The sequence below is a fragment of the Myxocyprinus asiaticus genome, chromosome 43 (genome assembly GCF_019703515.2).
Source record: "Myxocyprinus asiaticus isolate MX2 ecotype Aquarium Trade chromosome 43, UBuf_Myxa_2, whole genome shotgun sequence".
NCBI lineage: Eukaryota > Metazoa > Chordata > Actinopteri > Cypriniformes > Catostomidae > Myxocyprinus > Myxocyprinus asiaticus.
The window spans coordinates 37,417,692-37,432,610 of record NC_059386.1 but is presented as its reverse complement, the minus strand read 5'-3'; the positions used below and the strand labels follow the sequence as shown (position 1 = coordinate 37,432,610).

At 36.8% G+C, this 14,919-nt stretch overlaps 1 protein-coding gene across 3 annotated transcripts in view; it reads right to left on the bottom strand.

Moving 5' to 3' along the window:
• The window catches only part of LOC127433818 (myotonin-protein kinase-like), a 41,504-nt gene that overhangs the window by 15,723 nt on the left and 10,862 nt on the right, over positions 1 to 14,919 (bottom strand). For 2 of the 3 annotated variants that reach the window (XM_051686061.1, XM_051686064.1), the window contains exons 2-4: positions 2,210 to 2,301; positions 2,045 to 2,128; positions 1,849 to 1,944 (exon numbers count right to left, since the gene is read on the bottom strand). In XM_051686061.1, coding sequence (XP_051542021.1) covers positions 1,849 to 1,944; positions 2,045 to 2,128; positions 2,210 to 2,301 — 272 coding nt within the window. The remainder of the gene's footprint in view (positions 1 to 1,848; positions 1,945 to 2,044; positions 2,129 to 2,209; positions 2,302 to 14,919) is intronic. The other variant, XM_051686062.1, reaches the window with a different exon arrangement.

The window sequence follows — 14,919 nt, the reverse complement described above, 5'->3', positions numbered from 1 at the left end:
CAGAATGACTTTTTTTTTTTTAACCCTTGTGCAGTGTACGTTTGTGTCACACTCATGGAGTTTGCAGTTCAAAAATGACCCGAACATACATGTAATATTTTATTTATTTTTTTTTTTTTTAAAGATATGTAAAAACACAAATTTTACTAAAGTAAAAACACTAAAGTTGTGCATTTATTTAAAATTTATTTGAAAGAGTGTCAAAACATCACAATTTGTCATGCATTGGGGTCTCTGGTGACATCTGCTGGAATGAAAAAAACAATTACATGAAATAACTATGGCCTCAGTGCTCTATGCGTTGGCTGATATCTAAAAGCCAATGTTGTAACAAACTTACATATTATCACAAGTTACACATTTGATATATATTTAGACATTCTTAAAAACTATTATTTGTCAAACTGTAGCATTTTTTCTAACCCACTTGTGTAGAAGTGTCAGATTTTACAATGATGCTCCAATATGCGGTCAAACCTGACCATGCTGTTACAGTCAAATCTGATTGTGTTACAGAGAAAATACCTGTCATTTATTTCAGACATCAAACATCAAAATTCCAGCATAAACTTTGTCACACGGGGGTCAGACTCAGACTTCGACCTGTGTGGTATGTTTGGTATATATAGACAGGTTTGTCTACAATTGTGAGGGCCAAATGTCCTCATCAGTAAAAAAAAAAAAAAGAAAAAGAAAAAAGCTCTTTACTGGGTCAGATGATGTTGATCTTTAAATCTAGTGATGTGCACATGTTTGTGTGATGGTTAGGTTTAGGTTTAGGGAGATCACTAATATAATAAAAACAAACCTGTATGTGTGTGCGTGTTTTCTGCATTTTGGATGTTTTATTGATTTTTATTTGACAAATCAAAATAAAAAAATCTCCATATTTTAGTATTTCCCATTCATTTACTATGGCGGGTCAATTTTGACCCGAACACCACAAGTGTCGCTTAACGACCACATAGATTTATCGAATCAAGTCCAGATTTATAGGTGTGTGTGTGTTTAGATAGCTAGTGTAGGAAAAGTCACCAAGTCTTGTACTGCTCAGATAAAGGATACCATTGTTATTAAAGAGACAATATCAGAATGGGTCAAAAATGACCCGAAAACCACAAGAGGGTTAAAACTTGTTTTTGGACTGCAGAGGAAGTTTTGAGCTCTGAAAGTTACATTATGTTTTCATCAGTGTTGGGTTAAGTTACTTAAAAAAGTAATGGACTACAATTTACTAATTACTTCTCTAAAATTGTAATCAGATTACTTTACTGATTTCTTTGCCAAAAAGTAACAACATTACTGATGAATTTACTTTTCAATTACTTTCTAAAACACTTTTCACAGAAAATAAAATATGTTTTTTCCACTCAATGAATGTCTATATTTCATCCTTGTTCGTTTTTCGAATTGAAATCAAGCTCTCAGCATCACACGTTTCTCATTATAATGACTCATTAGCTGAAGTATGCCCTTCAGCTTTCACAGAAAATGCAAACAGATGTACATATGTTTTAAATATTTTCTACATGAATATTATTTTAGAAATATGTGCAACCCAAGTAATTAAATTCAAAAGTCAGTAACTGCAATCTGATTACAAATATGTAAAATGTAATAAATTACTGTAATCTAAAAGTAATTAGATTGCAGTAGCTACTTCGTAATCAGATTACACCTAAAACTGGTTTTCGTAGTGCAATGAATTCTTATCTCAGAAGATCAAGAAATGTTTAATTTCTTTACATTTTCTACAGAGTTAAGAGATTTTCTATTTTTATGGGTTATGTTTTCTATTTAATATCAACAGTCTGTGTAATGCGTGTGGAAGTGTAGGGCGACACATACGAGATAATTGTCATCCTGGAAAGCGTAATGCAGCTCAGTGATCCAGCGACGATCTCCCTTCAGTAAAACCTCTCTCTCCTCCTGATAACATGCCGTCTGAACAGCAGTGAATTATGGGTTTATATTATGATTGAATGACATCATAAAAGGTACATTTCTTTTTTTAAAGAGTATAAACACTAGTTTTTTGGTGTACCTCTCCACGCTTCAGCATGTCCCACTTGTTCATTATTTTCAGCGCATAAATCTGCTTTGTGTGACGCATTCTGGCTAGTGCCACCTGTAGACACACAATACATGAGTGTTTATGAGTATTTACCTCCATACTTATTCATATGCCAAACACCACCAATCATCTTACCTCGCTGAATGTTCCTCGGCCAATCACCTTCAAGATGTCAAAGTCATCTCTGCTGATGCGTGTCTTCTTCACCTGTCTGACCAGAGGCTCTGCTGTGATTGGTGAGAGAGCAGATGACATCAACAGTGATAACAGGTAAACAGTGAAATGATTGGTTGGGAGAAGATAAGACCTCTGAGCTGTGATTGGAGGTCAGAGATGCGTTTCTGTAGATCACTTGGTAGAGAACGTGCTAACGACATCAAGGTCATGGATTCGAATCACAGGGAACACACATATTGATAAAATCAAAGTTCTCACAGTCATTGAAAACCTGGAAATATCAGGGAATTTTAAAATTGTGAATTCCAGGCCTGGAGAAATAATCAAAACTGTCATTGAAATGTATACAGTGAATATAAATGTTTCTTGTTATGCTCGACTCTAAACGTTTCATAGTCTAGATACTAGAGGTAGACCGATATATCGGTTTACACGATTAATCGGTGCCGATAAAATAAAAACAATCACTGACACCTCGTGGGAATTTGCTGTGTATAATCTATCATAGAGCATCATAACGGAGCCACGTCTCCGTCATTTCAAAATAAGAGTCCCTGGTGTGTTTTGGGCTCGTTTATTGTTAAAAGTCCTGCATTATGCACCAAATCTTCATTTTTTCTGGTTATTATTGGGATTTTGGTTGAACAATAAACAGCATCTGGGATATTTTTCATTTTGAACTTTTATAGCCACTGTGTATGTGCCGTCATGGTAAGGAAAGTCTAAGTGTAATTTTTTTACATTCTATAAATCGATTTTAAAATCAGCCAATTTATCGGTTATCTGCCTTTTCCACCACCTTACTTATCGGTATTGGCAAAACCCACTATCGGTTGACCTCTACTAAAAATGGCTCTTTTAGAGTGCAATCTCTATAAAATTATGTTTACAAATCCTTATTAAGTAAATCATAATTGAGTAATGGAAAAGTAATGGAAATTTACTGTTCAAAAAGTGGAAAATGAGTGAAAGGATGGAACCCTGGAAAAAAGTATACCTTCAGTGCACTTCGATTTACTTTAGATAAAAACCAAATGAATAAATGCAAATGTAGTAGGGCTGGGTATGTCTAACTAGCTCATTATGTGACACATTTTGATATATGTCACAGACTCATGGTTCAATACATAGAAATGCATCATGATTTAATAACTGGATTACAACTAAACTTGCAAATGCATAAGAGACTAACAATAATGTGATGCTCTGACCACACAGACAAAAACCAAATATCAAAGTCTGTGCTTATTGAGGTGAAATATATATATAAAAATCCAATCCTACTGTCACAGCCCTGATGTGAACTAATCTGCAATTGGTAACAAGAGTGACAGAAAAAGCTCTTATTTCATAATAAGTGAGCCATTGACAAATGAGGTTGTCCGAGGTGATACAAATGAGAAATCTTTTAAAAATCTAGTTTAAAGCAAATGTGTCAAGTTCATAGAAATTTAATATTTGTGTTCATGTTGGTTTCATAAATGTCTGAAAAGCATTTAAAGCATTTTCTACAAAAACAAAACAACAACAAAAACTAAAAAGTGTCATGTGGGGGGTCTGGGTATCTCAGTGAGTATTGACGCTGACTGTCACACCTGGAGTCGCGAGTTCGAATCAAGGGCGTGCTGAGTGACTCCAGCCAGGTCTCCTAAGCAACCAAATTGGCCCGGTTGCTAGGGAGGGTAGAGTCACATGGGGTAACCTCCTCGTGGTCGTGATTAGTGGTTCTCGCTCTCAATGGGGCGTGTGGTGAGTTGTGTGTGGATCGTGGAGAGTAGCATGAGCCTCCACATGCTGTGAGTCTCCGCGGTGTCATGCACAATGAGTCACATGATAAGATGCACGGATTGACGGTCTCAGAAGCGGAGACAACTGAGACTTGTCCTCTGCCACCCGGATTGAGGTGAGTAACCGCACCACCACGAGGACCTACTAAGTAGTGGGAATTGGGCATTCCAAATTGGGAGAAAAGGGGATAAAAAAAAAAAAGTGTCATGTGCCGTAACCATCAATTAAAAGGTATTTTAATATTTTCTTTTTACAAATATAATGAATTTTTCAGCCAAGAATATCAAGTTTTCTCATGGTTACACCACATGACCTGAACAAAATGTGCCTTTTCATAAAAATGTCAAAATATCAGATTTTTAAAAACTTCTCACAGTCTTGAGGGTCTGAAGGGCCCTTTATTTATTTATATATTTATTTGTCACATGACAATAAAATTGCTACCTACATGTTAGTTACACCACATGACTTTGATTTGGTGGACAAAAGTTTTTCAAATATTAATTATATTTTAACTAAAATGTTTCACTGCTTATATTATTATTATTTTTTATTTTTTTTTGAGAAACAATAAAAAAATTATTCTGTACCTCCCATGCCAACATTAATTTTTTTCAAGAATTTCAGCTTTTAATGAGACTTTGATTTATTTTTATTGTCTCCAGACTAGAGGTCGACCGATAGTGGATTTTACAGATACCGATAACTAAGGTGGTGGGAAAGGATGATAAATGATTAATCGGCCAATAGTTTTTTTAATTGATTCATAGAATTATAATAATAATAATAAAGAAATCTTATTCTTTCTTTATTATGGCGAGCAAAGACAAAGAGTCCAAAATGAATAAAATCCCAAATGCAGTTTTTGTTCAACCAAAATCCCAATAATAACCAGAAAAAATTCAGATTTGATGCATAACACGGGACTTTTAAGTATAAACAAGCCTGAAACACACTGGACTCTTATTTTGAAATGACTAAATTATGAAAAAACTATCGCCAACTATTGAAACAGATTTTTTGCAGATAAGTGATAGTTCTAAAAAGCAACTATTGCCACCGATTAATCGGTAAAACCGATATATCGCTCTACCTCTACTCTGGACGGTTACACCACGTGACATTTTTTACTTTAAGAAATCTAAATGACGTTCAACTCAGAAACTGAAAACATGTTCATCATAGAAGAGGTGTGAATGTGTGAATTGCATTTTTTATTTATTTTTGAATAACCTAATAGACCTGGACAAAAAATGTAAGTCACGTCATAGACCCAAGAATGATTGTTCTTCAGATGTAACCAGGTGATTTGACCACTGTCACAAAAATGTTTTGGAAGAGAATCTAAGAGCTCACAGTGCATGCTGATACCAATCCACATGTTTTCACGTTGAACACACACAGACATTCCCGTCTTTACGAGAGGACAGTGAGCCTGTGGGACATCCCGTTCCACTTTAAGAGCCGCTCACAAACAGAACACGAGTCTAATAATAGCACGCTAATGTTTGAGTCTTTTTTAAGGCAAGTTTTCCAGCAGTTTGGATTTCACTGTGCTCTCACACGGGTCGGAATGTGAGCGAGACTACGGCAACAGTGTAAACTGTTTTACTGGAAACACTGCACAGCTTCAAACATTCAAAACAGCCTGTCTCTCTCTCTCTCTCTCTCTGCCTGTCAACCTTTGTCTCTCTCCCATCACAATCATGTCTTGGTTTTAAAACATGTCTGATAATATTTAAATCTGTGTGATATGTCAGAATGGTTGATTAGTATTCTTGTGTGAATGTATGTGCAGCAGCTGTTTCAGGTGTCTTTAAACACGTCTGTTGTGAGCGCTGTGTCGGTCCCGTGTGTATATAAGCATGAAAGGCACATTACATTTGGGATAAGGCCACAATTTGTGATTCATCTAATGTAAACATGGAAATAGAGTTTTAGGAGATTACAATAACAGCTGCTACAATCAACTTATAGTGAAAAGTGTCAATTACAGCATTCCACTGAGGTCAAAACAAGTTGTTTGCAGAGATGGAGCATCAACCAATCACAGACATGTCCATTGCTCACTTTGTGTAAAATTGGCCACGCTTACATGCACCCTCATCAAGGGCGGTTAGGCTTTTGGTTCCAGGGGGGATGGGGGGGACGTAACCTCCCCAATAATCAAAACAAGCAAGTACAACCCCCATGTGAAATGGCAGTTCCATGCACCGTTTTATAGCAGTGGTGCTCCCCCATCTACAGCTCCATGGCAAAATAAATCATATTTTCCCGAGTTGTGAATGTCCGGAGAGAAGGGGTTAAATCTTTAACTGGCAGGCAGAAGCCGCCACTGGCGGATCACCTGACCTGCCACCAATCACTGGCAGATGGGGTGATGGCAGTGGCAGCTTAGAAGATCTGCCAGACCGTACTGATAGGAGGAAGCCCTCTAGTGGCAGGTCATGTGATCAGCCACTTTGGCAAATGGCTGGAACCATTGACAGCTGTCAGATTTATGAGGATTTTTCATCTCTTCAATCTATTTACAAAGCTCTGAATTTTGCTCCTTTCCTTCTGCTGTCACTCCAAGGAATTATAATTATTCTCGTGGATCTAATCTTATGCATTAAAGCCATTTTATGGAACTTACTAACCATTAAAGCAGTCTAAAGACTGTGATCCCAATTTCCACTCATACTGGTTGGTCGGTTTTGCCCGCCGCTATTGCATTTAATAACCTGATTTTTGCAATATTCCTTTCATTATCACTCCCAAACAATAATATCAATTTGTTCATATGAATCTAACCTTATGCATTAAGCCATTTTGTCTGTATTTATTTGTTATTACAGCTGTCTACTGACCTTGATCCCAACTGGCAGAAAATTTCCACTCATATTGGATAGTCACTTTAGCCCGCCACTATTGTGTTTATTAAACCCGATTTGTGCAATTCCTTTCATTATCATCCCAAACAATAATATCACCGTGTTTGCATGGATGTATAACTGTGCATTAAAGGCTTTTTAAATGTATTTCTTTGTTATTTAAGCTGTATAATGATCCAAACTGGCAGAACATTTCTGCTCATAATCATTCATCAGTTCAACCAGCCACTATTGCGGATTCATATCACTGGTTTTTCTGTTTAGTTTAGTTTTTGTTTTATTGCCAAAACGTTTAAATCTCTGTCTTGGTTCGTACTTTTATAATACAATTGAAACTTTATATTGCAGAACTTTTTATGTCACTGTCTGTGGTGAAGAATCACTTAAGTTGACTCCAGTGGTTTAATCCATGTCTTCAGAAGTGATATGATAGGTGTGGGTGAGCAACAGATTAATATTTAAGTCCTTTTTTACTATAAATTCTCCTCCCTGCTCAGTCAATCTCCACTTCTTGTGTTTTTGGCGATTCACATTCTTCATGCATATCGCCCCCTACTGGGCAGGGAGAAGAATTTATGTTCCATGTTGGTTTTAGGTCAGACTTAACGATCACAGAAAACCAAGTCATATGACCCACATACTGCCCCCTTAAATTCTTTGGCCAGTTCATGAATAATTTATTTGATTTTATATGATTTATTTGAAAGATTACACGTCTATCTGTAATTAGTAATAAGTAATGCAATTACTTTTCAGACAGAGTAATTAGTACAGTAATCTAATTACACTGTAGAAGATGTAATTAGTAGTTAGTAATTAATTACTTTTTTAGAGGAACTTACCCAACACTGGACCCAACTATGATAAATGATAAGATTGGGTGAGAAACTCTCTCATACCCTCTATAACCTCAAGAGTATGTATCATGTGCTGCACGTTGCCTGTTTAAGGGTTAAAAGTTGAATAACAGTTTTGTTTATCATGTTGCTAAGCGGGACAATATAAAGTTGAACATATAGGCACTTTATTGATTTACTTTTGTATAAAACAGCAATAAAGTCATTCAGGAACACAGGTCTCAGCTTGTTTGTGATGTGTAGCCGACATTTACATCATCCATTAGAAAGATGCTTTTATCCAAAGCGACATACGGTGCACTCAAGGCAGTAGCGGTTCTAGCTTGTATGGCGCCCTGGGCAAAACCCGCTTCAACATGCCCCCAAAGTTGTTGACGAGGGGGTGGGGGGGTGTGTGTCTGTGTGGGTGCCTTATGCCGCCCCCCCCTCAAGATGCCGCCCTGGGCAACTGCCCATGTCACCCATGCCTAAATCCACCACTGACTCAAGGTATACATTGTATTTAAATCCAAATATTAGCCTTTAAAAAATAAAAAAATTCTAAAGAATAAACAAATAAAGAACTGACCACTAGGGCTTCACGTTTAGGAGGAAAAAAAATGTGATAAGCGATAATATGCAGTGATATGCGATGTGATAAACCAAAGGTTAATGGGTCAAAATCAAATGTTATCTTTTTCAAGAAGATTTACCTCGAGAAAATAAAATCCAAGAGAAATGAAGAGACATTCGGTAAAATGTTCAGTATTATCCAGCATTAAACAAATGGAAATCTAAACAAAGGGTAAATAAACAATTTACATGTGCAAAATGACATCACAAAATAGACAAATTGTAGGGAGAATGGAGCAGTGACATTTTTCCCCACTTTCTACTTTCCAACTCCCACATAATCTTTTCTCATATTGTTTATTTACTTACATTTTATCTGAAAAAGTAGACCTCCTAAACAAAGTAGGCTCTAGGCTTAGCATGCAACTACTAATTACTTTTTTTTAATCACAATTGGCTTATTTTATTGACAAAATATTATTTTGCAATCTATTCCGATGTTCTTCTCTAATGTAAAAAATAAAACTTTTATTGGGGGTTGTACCAGCATCTTAAAAGGTGACAATCTTAAAAAGTAGGACAATAATGTACACATTAATAATGATACTAAGCACCTTTAATAGTTGTTAAAATGAAAATAAAAACGAAGATTACATTTAAAGTTTTTTCTGTGTGGTAAAATTGCCCAAATGTTGGTTGGGACATTTCCGATTGTCTGAAAGTTGATCGGGACGTGTCCATTTCATCCCTGTCTAAATTTATGCCTGCATCGTATCAGTTTATGTGTTCCCTGGGAATCAAACCCATGATCTTAGCTCTCTAATTACATTAAAAATACCTTTATTATCAAATGGATGTCTCCAAATATTTCCTGAAAGTGTAAGTGTTCCACGATTCATGACGAAAGCTAGCTGCTGTTTTCGGACGGTCCCTTACCCACCTAGTTCCAAAGATTATTAAGGTAATTAAGGATCTTTAATGATTTCGCCATGATGCCATCGGACCAGCTTAAATACGGAGCAAATTGCATCTCGTATTCATTTGATACGGGACACGTCATTTCTTCTTTAAATACGTGACAATCCCGTATTTTACTGGAGGAGTGGCAACCCTAGGCCCGATCGATAAGTTACGTTGATATCTTGAACTACTTCGAGTTGCTATGACAGCCAACGACTGCACAAGTTGAAACTGAACAAATTTTTACTCCAGCTAAAATGTAAAATGGTTGTTGTTTTCCATTTGGATCGCTCTTTCCGGTAGTCTTTACATTGATTCTTAAGGAGACCGGAACCAGAACACAGTCATCATGGTACCGCCCAGTGGTCGCTCAGGAAAAGTGTACACACAACAAGTTAAAATGCTTTGGGAGAATTTAAACTTTTTGTATCCAGCCAAGTGATAATAAAAGCTTTTTCATGTAATAAGAGTGTCATGGGTATTTTGCTGTTTTGGACTAATTTTTACCTTTAACTGGCCTTGGAACTTTATACCCCACTTTTGCAGCACTCTCTACTGTTGGATATTTTTTTACCCTCCTATGGTATTCGGTCATTTTTGACCAAAAACATTTTTCCTCATTTAATAAAAATGGTTTCCTTTAACTGAGCAGTACAAGACTTGGTGACATTTCCTCCATTTTCCATCTGAACATAAAAAACAAATAAATAAATAAATAAAATTGGGCTTGATTCAATAAGTCTAAGTAGTTGTAAAAAACAAAAAGCAACCTTTGGTATTCGCGGTCAAGACCAACCATTGAAAATGAACTGGAAAGACAAAAAAAAAAAAGAGCTATTTTTTATCTGTCAAATACAATCAATAAATCAGCCACAATGCAGAAAAGAAAAACCAGACAGAAATTACAGGGTGAGACTCTAAAACATCCTCAGTGCAAAACATACACACACACTCACACACAAACACACTTACACACACTCAGAAATGAAGGGGTGAGATGATAACACACTCACAATGCAGAACACACACGTTTGCAAAATAAATTTTTACTATAGAAAGTTTGAAACTGAAATTTTCAGAATTTTTCAGTTCATTTCTGTTTCTTGATGTTCATTTTCTTGGCATTATTATGCATTTACTTTGAGTTATTACATTTTTATGTAAGGAATAATTGACTCCGGTCCTGTTGTGACCGCATTACCCCCTTGGGTGTGCATTATTTTCCAATAAATCAATTATTCCGCTTGTACCTCGGTTACCACACCTTAAGACATCGTTCAGGGACATTTTCTGTTTTTTGTCCCTAAAATGCTGTTGTGAGTGGAACTACTTTCTTCTGTCACGGATTCAGCGTCTTGCTCTGATACATCTCAAGCCTTCATTGCTAGTTTGAAAACGTCACTTTAGAACTAGCAACGGAGGATAGCAAGGCTTGCACTGCTTTACTGGAGCACTTACTGGAGTAACAAGTTAGTGTGTTTGTGCGTGTGTGTAAGAGATTGTGTGTGTGTTTGTTTTTGAGGGATTGAAAGTGAGAAGCTCAGAAACAGAGAGCGATCAACTGTGGGATTACCTTTATTTGCAGCTCTCGTCAGAAGTAACATCGCTTCAAAATTGCTAAGATGTAAGTTTAAGCACTTCTCAGCAGCAGCGAGTGTCACCATATTTTCATCGTAAACCTTAACAACTGCTTTTAACCCTACTGAGATGCAGGTGTGCGCTGACATGACAGCTCTGTTTTTCAAGTGTGTATGTAATGCGTATATGTATGTGTGTCCACGTGTGTGAGAGCTTAAGAGAGGGGGAGGGGGAGCGTGAGGGTGTTTCCCACAGATATTTCAGATAATATAGAAGTTTTATTGATCAAGTGTATCTTGCTTTGATACAACTCAAGCCTTCACTGCTACTTCGAAAATGTCACTTTAGAACAAGCAACGGAGGATGCGCTGCTTTTTGGCATTGGAGTAACAAAGAAGTGTGTGTTTGCGTGTGTGTGTGTGTGTGTGTGTGTGTGTGTGTGCATGTGTGTGTATGAGCGAGAGAGAGAGGGGGGGAGGGAGGGTTAGCGTGGTTAGCGTGGTGCTTTCCATTGTAGCTATGTGAGACTGATTAGGGAGAAATACACTACCAGTCAAAAGTTTTGAAACACTCATTCTTTATTATAATTTTTTTCTTCACATTTTAGAATAATAGTAAAGTCATCGAAACTATGGAATAACATAAATGGAACTATGGGAATTAAGTTGTGACTAAACAAAATCCAAAATAAATCAAAACTGTGTTATATTTTAGCATCTTCAAAGTAGTCACCCTGTGCCTAGAATTTGCAGACATGAAAAAGTCATGGGGGGTGCAGCTCTATTTGTTGGTCGTGACACAAGTCTCAGTGTGTGTCTGTGTATGTGTGTGAGCGTGTGTAAGTGTGGGGGAGACGAGGGAGCATTTCAACTGAAATGTAAATAAATGTAGTATATTATAGACATTGTTTGACATACATAACTGATTTACTTTAACCAATGTCTTTGTTTATGATATGGAACCGTTATGCGGTCAAGACCTGGAACTACTTTATAGCCGTGAATTTCCTTGAAAAATAATTGCACACCTTAGAACATCCGTCAATCAATCAGAATCAAGCATTCAACAGACCCGTGGTATAAGTTTGAAATAAATGATTGGTAGAAGAATGCTTATTCTGTGTCTTCTCTTTGTAACACCATGGTCAGGTCTGATTGCAAGCATAATGACATTAACTGCAAAAACTGACACTTCAAATCCATTTAAAATGCTAAACTTTGACAAATAATCGTTTGATAATGTCTAAATATATATCTAAATGCATATCTTGTGATAAAATATTAAATTAGGTTACAAGTCATCAGACTGCACAGTATGTGTCTACAGTCATCTACTGGCTGTTACTGACATGACATTGATGTTCAAATCGTGTTATTTATATTTTGTTTTCAATCTGCCTCCAATTTATGTCACATTCTCATATTTCCTTCATGTTTCAACTTATAGAAGTGTAGGTTCTTTTTGCTTATTTGTATATGCAAATGAATGGTAAAATTGAGAAATGTACATGTAAATAAGATCAAAATAGTATAAAATCCCAAAGGAAATACATAATTTTATTGTTCTTACTTCATGGATTAAGAAATACTATTATTATCATCATCATAAAAAAAAAAAAGAAAAAAAAAAGGGTTACACATCTGACACTTGCGGTCAAAAATGACCGCGAATACCAAAGGGAGGTGTCATTTTTCAATACCATAGGAGGGTTAAACTGTTTTAGGTGTTTAAGACCAAGTTATGACATAAAATGAAGAAGAAATACTTCAGATTCTGCACTGTTCCTAGGTGAATAATCGTATGTCAGTAAATGAATGTCACTGATCATATGAACTCTTTGTACAGACGGTTGGATTGAAGCTCTTTAGAACATTCTCAAATCATGCGTGAGAACATGATCATCAGGTTCATATGCACGCTGTCATTAAAATAACAAATACTAAGACATTCACAAAATCATGTACATTTTCACTTAAATTGTTATGACGAGAATTGTAATCATAATAACGAAACAAAATCCTATTTATAATGAGCTACTGAGATTAAAACAGGAGCCAGTTTACAGAGAGAGAGAGAGAGAGAGAGAGATACAGGCCTTCCTTATCAAACACAATGTCTTGAGTAAGAGTCAGATTGGATTTCTACCAAACCACCGCACCATCGACCACATTCACACGCTACACACGATAGTCAACCAGCACGTTCATCAAAAAAGCAAAGGCAAAATTTATGCATGTTCTGTTGATTTTAAAAAAGCATTTGATTCCATTTGGCATGATGGTCTATATTATAAAATTCTGCAATCCTGCATTGGGGGTAAAACGTATGACACTATCAAATCTATGTATTCGGACAACAGGTGCGGAGTTAAAATTGTCAATAAAAGAACAGAATTCTTCACTCAAGGGCGTGGAGTGAGACAGGACTGCAGTTTGAGTCCAACTCTGTTCATCTTTTACATGAATGAGTTAGCAGTGCTACTGGAACAATCTGCAACACCCGGTCTTACTCGAAATAATTCTGAAGTTCTTCTCTATGCAGATGATCTGGTGCTGCTGTCAGCTACTGCACAAGGACTACAGCAGCACCTGGACCTGCTGGAGAACTACTGTCAGAACTGGGCCATGACAGTCCATCTGAAAAAAACTAAAATTATGATCTTCCAGAAAAAAGACAGATTACAGGAAACCAGATACACATTCACTCTGGGAAACACTGCAATAGAACACACCCTACACTACGACTACCTCGGTCTTAAAATCAGTGCTTCAGGGGGGTTTGGTCTGGCAGTGAATGCACTAAAAGAGAAAGCTAGAAGAGCATTCTATGCTATTAAGGGCAAATTTACCCAAATAGACATTATTATTATGTACGGATGTGAGGTTTGGGGTCCACTCTGTCTGGCAGATTACTCTAGATGGGACAAACACCCCATAGAACCCCCGCATGCAGAATTCTGTAGAAACATTCGAAGAGTTCAGAGAAGAACACCTACTAATGCATGCCGGGCCGAACTAGGCAGATACCCTCTAATTATACATATTGAAAAATCATCCCTTAAATTCTGGACACACCTAAATTCAAGTTCCCCTAACACACTGCAACATGAAGCCCTTAAAACCCAAGAGCTGAAGCCTAAAACCAGTCCCCTTTGTCAGCTGACTCTGAAACTCACAAACACACTAACAACTAACAAACACCAGTTTCAGACCAGCACTGCTGAACAAAACCAAATCACAATAAACCAAATCATAAAAGAAAGCACAAATTCATATTTGGACCATTGGGAAAATGAAAGTAAAAACCAAAGCAAACTGGAATGTTATACGTATAATCTAGCAGAATATCTCCACACTGTAAGAGATCCAAAACAGAGACGAATCCTCACCAAATACACTCAGTGATCACAGTCTGGCCATAGAAAACAAACATGAACGAGTCTGTGCTCACTGTGACAGAGACACACTTTCTCCTTCACTGGGAGAAACTGAACTCTCATGCCACAGTTCTCCAGTTCAGCAGAAACAGATCAAATGCAGGTGTTACTGGGGGAGGACAATCATGCATCAGTGCAGCTAAATTCAGAAACCAATCACTGCCTTAATATACTTCAGTCACAGTATTTTTATTATCTTATGTTCATAATATCTTGTTAAATGCTTATTTTATTTTATATTGTATAGTGTATATTGTTATTATAGTTTTTATTTTATTTTATTCATTACCTGACACCTTATTTTAATTCTGTTTTTATTGTTATTTGTTACTGTTTTATTATTATTATTTGTCTTGTCATTATCTGTGTGAGTGAGTGAGAGAGAGTGACTGAGTGAGTGAGTGAGAGAGAGAGAGAGAGAGAGAGTGTGAGTGAGTGAGTGAGTGAGAGAGTGAGTGAAAGACAGAGTGACTGAGTGAGAGAGTGAGAGTGAGTGAGTGAGTGAGAGTGAGAGAGAGAGAGTGACTGAGTGAGTGAGAGAGAGAGAGAGAGAGTGAGTGAGAGAAAGAGAGAGTGAGTGAGTGAGTGAGAGAGAGAGTGAGTGAGTGAGAGAAAGAGAGGGTG